The sequence below is a fragment of the Pseudorca crassidens genome, chromosome 11 (assembly GCF_039906515.1).
Source record: "Pseudorca crassidens isolate mPseCra1 chromosome 11, mPseCra1.hap1, whole genome shotgun sequence".
NCBI lineage: Eukaryota > Metazoa > Chordata > Mammalia > Artiodactyla > Delphinidae > Pseudorca > Pseudorca crassidens.
This window is the reverse complement of record NC_090306.1, coordinates 22,198,398-22,210,821: the sequence shown is the minus strand read 5'-3', so window position 1 is coordinate 22,210,821 and position 12,424 is coordinate 22,198,398. Positions and strand designations below refer to the sequence as shown.

The window sequence follows — 12,424 nt, the reverse complement described above, 5'->3', positions numbered from 1 at the left end:
ATTATAGAAATAAATGAAATCCTATCTTGAGCCTTAGCAACCAAAGAAAGTTTTGAATATTCCACACTTATTTTCCATTCAACTAATAGCTTATTAAATCATATATATATTCCATTCAGAAGAGGTTGACTTATAAGAAATTCCCTATTCTCAGATTGTACTATGCTTCAATAAATTTAAAGATTTAAAGCTATGTTAATAAGAAAAGCATAAAAGAAAAATAACATAACTTGCTTTAATATAAAGGTTTTTTTAATAAAAAAAGTCAAAGTCTACATTAAATCAGGAAATCAATAAATCTGAATTATACAAGCTTTCTATATACTTAGAAAAACCAAGAACACACAGTTTATAACAAAACTCTTTAATTCAAAATAGAGTCTAATTTAAAGAAAATGTCATTATGCTCAGTTGATTAGATAGGGTTTTGTCATTTAAATTAAATGGTTCACCTGAAATATGGGAAGTATATAATAGAGAAAATTCAATCTCAAGGGTACTTCGCAAATCATCTAGCTAATTTGCATCATGAATCAAATTCTTAGCTTCCAAAGGGCAGATACAGTCTTCAATTGCTTCTAGATAGGCACTTAAGAAATGCTTTTGATGAGGAGGAAACCCCAAAGATTATGAATCACTCTATTAACTCCAGGGAAAAATGAGACTCTAAACAAAGTAAATTTTCCCTAACTGCCCTTCCACTGCCAAGAAACCATAACTGTTCCCAAGTTCTTCCTATTATTAAGAATGAAGGAGATGGAAACTAAAATGCTCTATTCTTATTCAATTAAAAGGTAAACTCAGCTCCTTTATATCAATCTCTCTCTCCAACTTGAATTAATGAATTTTTTTATACTAGAAGAGTTACCATATTAGAGCCAGAGAATGTTGCAATTTCCCCATATCTTACCCATTCACTATCACACTAGCAAAACATCCTTTTTTAAAATGGGGGGGGGGGTGTTTGAGAAAAATCTCATAAAACTAAACATAAGTTAAAGATTTTTTACAATTAGAGGCAGTTATAATTAGAAAAACCAGAGTTAGTCAAATTGAGATAACCCCAGGATTTTAATAGTTCTCTCTCCTAGATGAGAGATGATCCAAATAAGAAAAATGGAGATGAACTATTAGATGAACACATAACAAGTATCAAACAAATACTAGGAAAGAGTGGGGTGAGGGAAAGGGAAAGGAAGGAAAGGGAGGGAAGGGAAGGAGTGGGGAGGAAGGGAAGGGGAGAACAGGGCAGGAAAAAAACCTAGAATGACCTTATTAAAACACTGTGGAGTTCCCCAGCAAGCAGCGACATTTATAAAATCTTTTGTAGATTTGCATAATGATCCTATGCAATTCTTCCCCACTAAGAAGAACATCCGTACAAATAAATTATCATTTTAGATTCTGATCACAGATCATTTGTAATAGTGATAACTGTTGTATCTAAAAAAATTCCACCAGTTAACAGTTAAGACAAACATTAGGCCATTCTTTGATAAAGTATTACTTCTCCACTACTACTGATGAAACCAAAACCTCAGAGAGTCATTTTAAAATTAAAATGTTGAGCTAGAAAAGACTATTCCATTCTTAGGGAAATACCCAAAGAATTTGCTGCTGACATCATCACGCCTATTCTCTAATCACAACCCACCGGCCTTCATTTACTTCCTTAATTCCATTTACATTAGCCACAGTGATGTAGCTAAACATGAACAATATTGCCCTTGAATGAGCTGGCCTCTATCAAAGATCTGAAGACAGCATTCCCACAGGACAGCAGAATTCTCCTCAGTTGTGAACATCCACTCGGTTCAGGATCTTTGGTACATTTGGAGTATAAGAAAATAATGGCACAATAATACAAGTACTATCAAAGGAAAAATTTTCATCAAAAGAAAGAAAAGTTAACCAGCCATGATATGTAACAACTTTCTAGAAAACCAAAGTAAATAGCTCTTTGTTCTCTACAAGTCCATTTACATGATCAGAAGTCTGACGTTTAAAAAAATAGTTTAATAAAAATACACTAGTTCTCTACAAGCAGCCCTCATGGTCATTTCTTAAATTCAACTCACCATAATCAAATTAAAATAATGCCATGTCCTCTTGTTAAAAAAGAAGTCCTCTTGTCACAAGAAAAGCAACTTTACATTTTATATAATACAGTACATCTCCCTATGAGTATACAGACTACGTATATAAAGGTCATCAGTATTTCTGAATGCAAAGTAAATATATTAGTGGAGTGCTTGAGTGAAGGTGTTAAAACTTCCTCCTTATTATAAACCTGTCACTCCCTACTGTGGAGTTTGTGCAATAACATGATGATAAATTCTTATTTTTTAAATAACCAGTGTATTTCCTTTTTAAAATGTCTTAAAACCATTATGGAATTTGTCTTCATATATATTCTGTACATGTCCAAACCAATAGGGCAAGTGTTCTAATGGCTTTTATTGATTATCTAGACCCATAAGGTTTGCAGTAAAACAGCAATACTGCAGTGTTACCTACAGGTTAGCCTATGTTGCTTTAAATGACATATGTTGCTCCTGAATTGATTAGAGGTGTTACAGTACAAAGCCACAGCACACACAGGCAGAATGGACCTTAATACGCATGTAGGCAGTGCAGTTAGAAAGGGATGTACATTTTTTTTATTCCAGTACCTTCATATAATAAAGTTAACAAAAATAATAAAATATTAAAAAAAAAAAAAAGCCAGCTGGCACTGCCAACCAATTCCTGTAGTAGTCTTAGAAATCCTAATCCTGTAGAATTTCCTCTTGTAGTCAGAAGCACCACCATCTTCGGGAGTATTTCAGTGTACTGTTATCTACGCCAAGCAAGCCTGGTGATGCAGCTACCTGAGTTCTCTGGGTTGTGAGCGAATGTGATCTTCATTCATAATTTCCCAGCTTTCATGTAGGTGGGGATAGAGCCACGCTGAGTCAACCCTTCAAACCTTTTATAGGTATAATTGAGAAAAACCCAGTCTTTGGATTTGTAGTCCGGTTCTGTGGTGTTTGGCACTAGGAAGATAGAAAAGTTAACGAAGAGCAAAGGGATTTCATTAATGAAAATGTCATCATCTTCAGAGACTTTTAATAGTGTTAATTGTGTTGTAGATTGTCCTACCTGGTTGTAAAATATCAGATTCAGGAAAGTCATCAAAATTTGATGTATCATCAATGCTTTTGATTTCTATAGGGATCGCTGCTGGCCTTTCCCTATAAAAAGGTATTGAGTAACCATGGTAAGTTTTCTTGAACTCAGTTTTCCAAAACATAATCCTGCCTGCAAATTCTGCATGCTGTTCTATAGATATTAGAAGAGCCAAGGAAATTTATTATGGATTTGAAAATACCTGTAGTTAAGTGGATTTCATAGCTGAGTATAATTTTTTTATTAAAATATTATCATTTACTTGGAAGTTTTATTTCTTTGTACCAAGACTTTCTCATGCTGTCTTTTTAAAGAGGAAAAATAAGAGTTAATGAAAGGGAAAGCAGAAAAGATTTTATTTAAAGAACTTTATCATTATATAAAGTACCCTAGATATTGTGGGGACTGGATCCTACCTAATTAATTCAGGAATAGAATTCTTCCAGTAGAGGATCCGTAAATCAAGTCATTTAGGAAAATAAGGGGCTCAGAGTGAAGGGACTACACATTTGTGATGAAATCTGAATCCAAACACTTCTCGGTCATATAAATGTTAAGGGGATCAGGGACATTAGGTTAAAAAAATACTAAGTCATGAGAATACCTTCTTATCATGCTAAAAATAGTTAAAAGAATTTATCAATTTTTATTGCTTCTGTTTTTTTAACAACTACTTATTGGATATATTAGGTGATAAGTTTACAGAATTCTGTAAGAGCATGTATATATTTTCCCCAGAATTATTCTAACCTATTTATGCTTAATGTACTAACGTAATAAATTTACATTAGTTTAGTGTAAAGAAGCATAGACCCTGGTGCCCTGAGATCTAATCTCTTGTCATTACTTAGCAGGATGACCTTAGGTACTGCGACTGTTCCCTAATATAAAACCAGGAGACTGGACTGGTAGTCTCTAAGCATCCTTCCAACTGTAACGGGGGGGAATCATAGTTCTGCTCAATGAGGTGTTGTATAGACAGTATAATACAGTGTAGCAGGGAAGAGTCAGGACTCTAGAATCAAACTGCCTGGGTCTAGTTCTAGTTAGCAGTTCTAGCTAGATCATTCACTAGCTGAGGCACTGCAGGCAAATTAATTCTCTGTGACAGGTTTATTATGAGGATAAGATGAGAAATGCATCTAAAGCACTTAGAACAGTGCTGGACATACAATAAATGATCCCCCCAAATTGGCTATAATCAGGTAGAGTGCCTAGCATATCATAGAAGCTCCAGTGAAGATCTCCAGTGAAGGGACACATAGACTGTCTTGAAGGTGAAAAGGGGCTGGCTAGGCAGGGCAAGGGCAGGGGCAGGGAGGTGAAGAGCATTTTCGTCAGAATGAAGAGCAAATGACAAAACCCTGGGGTGGGAGAAGTGGGAAAGACCATACAAGATGCAGCTTGTACAGATGAAGCAAGAGCCACATCCTACGATCCTGAAAAGCAGTTAAGGATCCTTAGTTTTATTCTAAGTGCAAAGAGAAGGAAGAAAACGGCACGATCAGACTTGTTTCTAAACTGTTGCTGTCTGAGGAACAGACCAGAGCCACTGAAGGTGGTTTGGCCACAGACTGAATAAACGCCAATGCTCACAACAAACAACTGTAAGCAAATTCTTAAAAGTTACTTGCATTATTTAACTTTCCCCACAATGTTCAAAAGAGGGACTGTATATTCTTACAAATTAATGAAGGAGACACAGTATGGAATATTAATTAGAGGACAAAAATGAGGGGTTATAGAGTCAAATGTAATTATATCTTTGTTGTGTGAACAGTCTCCGTCATGTAACTCTGAATATCAAAATCTAAACAGGGGCACAATATGTGCTTTTTCCTTAAAGTGGACATTAGATAAAATGAGTCATTTAGCTATAGCCACTATAGTCTCACTCATTTATATAATCCAGAGAACACTGATTTATCACAGTGCTACTTCTTGTATTTAATCTAGCAGAATCAAAGAAAAATTAATCACCAAATCTAGTAGAAAAGTTTTTACTCAGACCTCTCCCACTCAAAGCCTATAAACATACCTGATGTGCCCCCAATCTACACCTTCAAAAAAAGGATGACTTTTTATTTCTTCTACTCCACTATTCCCAATTCTATTTTCAGAATCAATACAAAACCTGGAAAACGGAGACAGAGAAATTATCATATGCAGATTACATCTAAAGTAGTCTATTTGCATGATTTCAAACATTTCATCTTTTTTTCTGTTTACTGAAGTTAACTCTATTGTGGGAGATGTGGGAAAAAAATAGAAATCATCTATAATTGCACTACTCAGACATAACTACTATAAACACTGAAGCCATTTCCTTCTAGTCTTTTAATATAATTTTTAAAATACTGTGTTAATAAGTAGTTACCATTTTAGGATTATTTTTTTCACTTAGAACATTTCTCAAAGTCATTAAATATTTTTCTATAACTTCATTTTCTAAAATTTACACATGGAAACACTACAATTTATTTAGCCAGTTCACTATTGTTGAACATTTAGAAGGTTTTTCAATTTTTCATTACTAAAAACAATATCAAGATAACATACTGTACCTAAATCTTTACACACATCTGATTATCTGCATATGCGAAAATCCTAGAAGTAGCATTGCTGGCTCAAAGGTCATAGACAGTTGAAGATTTTGTATAATATGCTGCCAACTGGCTGTTCCCATGGGTTGCCCAATTTATATTCCTTCCAGCCGTTTACAACAGAGCCTAAACACTTCATCTTAGTTGAGAAACGGAATGGAATCTTGTGCTTAGAAAAGGTTTCATATAGAGACTTTTGTGATATGAACTGCTACTAAGAATTTATTTTCCCTTTCTCTTTAGGGAATAGGGATACGGTCATTGTATTTTTTTTTTTTTTTGCGGTACGCGGGCCTCTCACTGTTGTGGCCTCTCCCGTTGCGGAGCACAGGCTCCGGACGCGCAGGCTCAGCGGCCATGGCTCACGGGCCCAGCCGCTCCGCAGCATGTGGGATCTTCCCGGACCGGGGCACGAACCCGTGTCCCCTGCATCGGCAGGCGGACTCTCAACCACTGCGCCACCAGGGAAGCCCAGGTCATTGTATTTTAACAGGAGTGACCTTTGAAATAATACAAGGCCTCTTCCCTCTTCTTAACTCTGACTTTTCTTCCTGCGTAATTCCTTTTAAGAGTCTTCATTTTTAAAAAACACCTTTTCTTTACTGATGCCTTTGACTGTATAGATCAGTGATAGTCTTTTTCCTCCCACAAAGCTGAAACAGGCAATTTAGTCTTTTAGGTCCCTGTGAAGTTTTAAGATACCACAAACTCTTCTAGGGATTTAACTACTAACCTAAGAATTAAGTCCTTGGCTTTTTCAGATATAGGCACCTCTGGAGGAAATACCAGAGTTTCTTTCCAGTTCATCACTTTCCTATATGTTTCTTGAGGTGTTTCAGAGCAGAAAGGTGGATATCCTACGTATCAGAGAAAACAAGTTTCATGAGCTTTTGTGATCAAATATGCTACACCTATTATATGTGTGTCACAAAAAACAAAATAGCCCTGGGTGCTCTGCTTAACGATAAAAAATACCACCATTCAGCCATTTATAATAAAATTGCTAATAAAGTCAATAAAGTAAAGGATTTAAAGCATTGCCCCTCTTTTACCTAAAAGGCCATGCAGACACAATTTTGATACACGGGAGTTCCAGTTAAATGCCCCCTTCCTGACAGAGGATCCCTGGAGAGCTCACTGATACTTATCAGTGTGTATTTAACATTGGCGGATGTCAGAAATCAGTTAAGAGTTCAGATGTTTCAGCCCATAATATCTACAATATGTTCATCAGTGGCACTCAAGGAAATTTATATGGTATGTACATAAATGAATGATAAAACATACCTATTAGCATTTCATACATAATTACTCCTAAAGACCACCAGTCACACAATTTGTTGTACCCCGTCTGCATGAACACTTCTGGAGCAATGTAATCTGGTGTCCCCACTGTGGAATATGCCTGCAAAGGAACAGCTTGTCAAATCAGTGTTCTCAATGTATATTTTTTTAAAGATCCAAGTATGGCTCACTACTGGAAAAAACAATATATACAGAAGTTAATTTTTCATTTAATACTTGTTTTGCGTGTTTATCATGTATAAGGCTTGGTGATAGGCACTGAGTCAGATAATTTGTTATTTAAGACATGATTTCTGTCCCCCAAAGAGCTCAACAACGTTATTTATGTATTTAGCGCTAAATCCATTCCAAAAAGAATAAAAAGCTTGTGCCCAGTGAGCCTGCCTTCCCCACTCACTAGTAATGTGCTCTCAGGCAAGTTATTCAACCTTTCTGAGCCTCAGCTTCTGCTCACATAAAATTGGAGTAGTAATACCTGCCCTAACAGAGTGGATACGAGGATGAAACAAGCGAAGGAATGTGTTTGTAAACTACAGCCTACTATAAAAACGTCACGTATTTTCATTATAAACTCATTTCCAGGGCACTGCTTATCCATCAGAAAGCAATGCAGTTTATGATTGGCATAGAGTGGGCAGGGGATACAGGTTCTAAAAGAATTTCCTGCCCCAAATACCAAGAGTCCCCTCTGTTTCTTCACTGGGAAACACTGATGTAAGTCACGATGGTCACAAGAATAATAAAACCTGCACATGAGTAATCAGTGTGAATATTCTGTAATCAGGGGGTACAGAATTCCCACCATAGCCTTAGGCAGTATTCATTTTTCCCTTTAAAAGTAGGAAATACTACAATTCTTTTCTCAATTGTAAAATCTGATCTAAAAGTGACACATTTAAAAGTAGAAGGAAGATTCTGTCATTAATGCATAGCTCAAAACATTTTAAAAAACTTATAAAAACACCAAAATGTTTTACAAGCACAAAAAGTTTACTTGGGCTAATGAGAGAATGAGCTCAATAATGCAAAGGTCATTTTATTTGCTTTGAGAGGGTATCAGACTCTTGCCTTTCAGTCTATTTACCTTCCTGAGGGACTGCTGAATGAGTTTCTCTTCATCACTCGGTTGAATTTAACAAATATTTAGAGTGTCGATATGTACCAGGCTGTTGTACAAGAAGTTAGGAAATTAAAGTCAAAAGGCACATTCCTAACCTTGACAATGTTCATGGACCTAGTTAAGAGGATAAAGGGAAAGAGGAAAAGGGGCAAATGATTCTAATATTTGCTGAGTAATGGAGGAGGAATCGTGTGGGGTTAAAAATAGACAATGTCGTTCCACATTAAAGCAGTCATTAAGTTTATCTGCAGTAAAGTCTGCTTTCCAATTTTATTTTATCTATTTTATTGTAACACTGTTAACATGCCTAACTTTCTGTTTACTTTCTCTATGAAGTTCTTAGAAGCACACAATAACCTTACTTATGCTGATTGACATTTGTTGCATCAGGACAGGTAGGGAAAATGGAAGCATGAAAATCATACGGCATTTACTACAATTTACACTCATCTCGGTGAGTTTTATAGAGAATGCACTCGTAAATAGACAGATTAACTAACTATAGATATGCTTGGTAAAATATTCTGAAGTGAAATCATAAAGTAAAAATCAGCATTTTCCTTTACAGGCAGGGAAATGTTACCGAGAAACTAGGAAAACTCTATGATCCTGGAACAAGCTCTATCATTGCTATGAAGTAAGAACTAATCATTGTGAAGCTCCAAATTACCAAGCAAATACCAAGTGAGAGTTTAGGACCAGGGCACAAACTTCTGCCTTCAACTCACCAGTTGTCTCCTGTTCTTCTTCCATGTTTCTGCTTTCCTCTTTGAGTTCATGTTCTGGAATGCTAATTTCAACAAGACAGAATTGTAATTACGAGGGAAAAACTCTTACCAGAAAACAAATTCACACATATCCATTGAAAATACGTTGGTTTAAGGGGTGAGGAGAAGGAGAGAAGCTTCAGTTCTCAACAGTCCTGCATTAACCAGCTGTACTACTTTAACCCCCAAAAATCAAACTTACAGAAGTCACTTGGTGGGTTGTGTGTAAGATTTCTGTAGAATTCAGTCCTATGAGCCTTCTTTAATCCCGTGCACAAACCAAAATCAGATAATTTTACGTGACCCTAAGGAAAAAAAGAAGAAAGACAAAACCTAGTAAAATCAATAGGTTTTATTAACTTAGAGACAAAAGCCTCATTAAAAACTCTTCTAAATGGGCTTCCCTGGTGGCGCAGTGGTTGAGAGTCCGCCTGCCGATGCAGGGGGCGTGGGTTCGTGCCCCGGTCCGGGAAGATCCCACATGCCACGGAGTGGCTGGGCCTGTGAGCCATGGTCGCTGAGCCTGCGCGTCCGGAGCCTGTGCTCCGCAAGGGGAGAGGCCACAACAGTGAGAGGCCCACGTACCGCAAAAAAAAAAACCCAAAAAACCCCACAAACTCTTCTAAATGCAATCATAAAAATTCTTAGCTTAGAATTCATACAGGTGAAACGTAAAATTATCAATATTTGATGATGATTATTTTAAGGAGTAGAAAATGGAAGATGATAAAAAGACAGCCAGTTTTCCCTTGATGTCATTTCACTTCACAGCTCTCTCCTACCGTATCAGTCTATGAAATAATGTAGGTTAGCAATAATATAAATTGCAGTTGCCCATTTCCAATCACAAAATCACCTCTATTACTTCATAAAATAATCAGCAACCTAATAATTCACTTTATTCACATGCCTTGGCATCCAATAAGAGGTTGTCTGGTTTAATGTCCCGATGGATGAAACCCAACTGGTGGATCGCATCTATTGCCAGAACAGTCTCTGAAATGTAGAACTGTGTTTCCTCTTCCGTCAAAGTATCTTTCTTCATTAGCAATGTCATCATGTCACCTAATTAAATGAGAATAAGTACCATGTGTTAGAAATGCCTCAAAAAGGGGAATGCCTTATAAAAGATTTCTTTGTAATATACAACATATGCCTGATTTTTGCACTTTATGATCTACCCAGTGTACCTCCTACCATCTCTAGGGCCCAATAAAAAAAGTGTCACTGCATAAGGAAAAGTTTCATGACATTTAATGGTTTCAAGGTAGAAAGTATGTGAAATCAAATCAGGGCAGAGGTGATAAAGAAGTCATATCTACCACTCAACATCCAGAATAAGTGGCTGAGGAAAATATGTCAAAATGTGAGAATGAATCAGTGTAAGCACACCTGGAAATGGGATATAGTCTTTCAAATTCAGGTTTCAAAAACACTCAGTACTCTCTGGGCCAACAAAAATAGGTCATCATCCCACCAAAAGGGTCATTTCTAGACATTTTTTTGTTTTCAAGAAATCTTGCTCTTTTACAAGGGGCAAAGAATAAACACTGGTGAATTTACAACTCAGAATTGACAGTTGTTGATATTTTTTCATGATGCTTCATGTCTTAAAAAAAAAAAAAATACCATGCAGGCTCTTTGTCCTCCATTCCCATTCTATTCCCCTTTCCCTTTTTGCTGAGTAGCCATTATCATGGATTTGGTTTGGTGTGCATTCTTCCAGCTTATTTTTGAAGTATGTTTTCATATACATATATATTAATCTATGAATTTACCGTCTTTTGTATGTTTTTAAAAATTACATAAGTAATATCAACTGTACATAATTCCACAGCTTGCCTTATTATTCTACTTTGTTTCTGAGATCCTACTGTTGAAATAGAGCTCCTGACTTTTCACTACTGTAAAACATTTCATCACACAATTATGCCACATTTTATTTATCGATTCTTCTACTGATGGACATTAATCTTGTGTCTAGCTTTTCACTATTATGACACTGCTGCAATGAGCATCCTCTTACAGGCCTCTTGCGCACGTGCATTTTCAGCTTTGCTGGTATCTCTGAACTGCTCTCTGGAAGGGTTAGAGATTCCTTCGCACAGATGAGAGGCCCATTTCCCACAGCCCCATCAGACTTTTGGTGTTTTTACTAATCAGATGAGTGTGAAATGGAATCTCATTCTTGTTTTAATTTGCATTTCCCTGAATATGGGTGAAGTTGAACATTTTCCTATCTATTTGTGGACTAACCAGAGTTTTCTTGTGTACACTGCCTACCATTTGCCCACTGGGTTGTCTGTCTTCTTCTTTAGTGACTTGTTCTTAACTCCAGACTTGTAAAGATCTAAATAAGTATATACAGTAAACACAGAATGATAATATTTAAAATGTGCCAACTTTATCGTTTCTTCAAAATAATCTGATTTGTGGTCCAAATTAGCATTATTGTGGGAAGAACTATTAGAAAATCATGACTGACTGTGTAAAACCTCAGAGCTAGGGATATAAAAGTAAATCTAATAAAAAAACTATAATTACATATAACAATGTGCTTGTGTCAGTCTGTCATTGCTATTGTTTGCTTTTACCTCCAGGGAGAAATTCCATGATTAGATAAAGGTTCCTCTTATCTTGAAAACTGTAAAACATCTTCACCACCCAGGCACCATCTGCTTCTACTAAAATATCTCTTTCTGCTCGGATATGGGCCACCTGGAAGAATGTATTTTGAAAAAATAATTGTAACACATTACATATTTTCCAAGCTTACTTCTTAACAATTATCATATTCTCAGTAAATTTGGAGAAGCTCAGGAAATAGTTTATTTTAGCTGATATCATTAGGCCTGAAAAGGTGGGATCACAAGGGGAAGCTGAGGCCTCTGAAGCAGAAAAATGATTAGTCTAAAATTTTTCTAACCAGAATCTCCACCTAGCCAAGGATCTTGGCTTTGTCATGTAAATTTAGGGTCTGACTTTTAAAAGTTAAAAGTAGTAAGCAATGCCCTATAGATGGGTATGACAAAGTCTGGGTCCTTAGCAAACTATTTTTAACTCTTACTAGTCCAAAAAAGGGACTGACTTGGTCTTTAACCATTAGGTTGTTTTTCTAAGAAGGAGAAACATTTATAATAATTTTATATCATTTTGTTACAATGAACTTTTATAATATTTATAAACATCTACAGCAAATCATTATATAACTTTTTGGGATTTTGCTACTTACTTTTGTCAGACACATAATTACTAGAGCTACTATTACATGAACAATAGACTGAAAAATTTTATAAACTGAGTGATTTGTGGGGTTGGTATAATCAACTTTCAGATGCTTTTCCACTGATATCGTTATACATTCTTTCTTCAAAGATTAATGATAGGATTTGACTTTATGCGTTTGCTATTTTCATTGTGCATCATTATGAACTCTGACCTAAAGCACACAAGAACACAGA

At 36.0% G+C, this 12,424-nt stretch overlaps 1 protein-coding gene across 2 annotated transcripts in view; it reads right to left on the bottom strand.

The window, feature by feature from the left end:
• Positions 1-234: 234 nt before the first annotated feature.
• The window catches only part of STK38L (serine/threonine kinase 38 like), an 81,489-nt gene continuing 69,299 nt past the window's right edge, over positions 235-12,424 (bottom strand). The window contains exons 6-14 of one of the 2 annotated variants that reach the window (XM_067696003.1): positions 11,558-11,681; positions 9,874-10,028; positions 9,166-9,268; positions 8,925-8,986; positions 7,059-7,176; positions 6,505-6,628; positions 5,207-5,302; positions 3,142-3,233; positions 235-3,035 (exon numbers count right to left, since the gene is read on the bottom strand). In XM_067696003.1, the coding sequence (XP_067552104.1) occupies positions 2,908-3,035; positions 3,142-3,233; positions 5,207-5,302; positions 6,505-6,628; positions 7,059-7,176; positions 8,925-8,986; positions 9,166-9,268; positions 9,874-10,028; positions 11,558-11,681 (1,002 nt within the window). In that variant the 3' untranslated portion in view covers positions 235-2,907. Of the gene's footprint in view, positions 3,036-3,141; positions 3,234-5,206; positions 5,303-6,504; positions 6,629-7,058; positions 7,177-8,924; positions 8,987-9,165; positions 9,269-9,873; positions 10,029-11,557; positions 11,682-12,424 lie in introns of those variants that run through there. The other variant, XR_010932300.1, reaches the window with a different exon arrangement.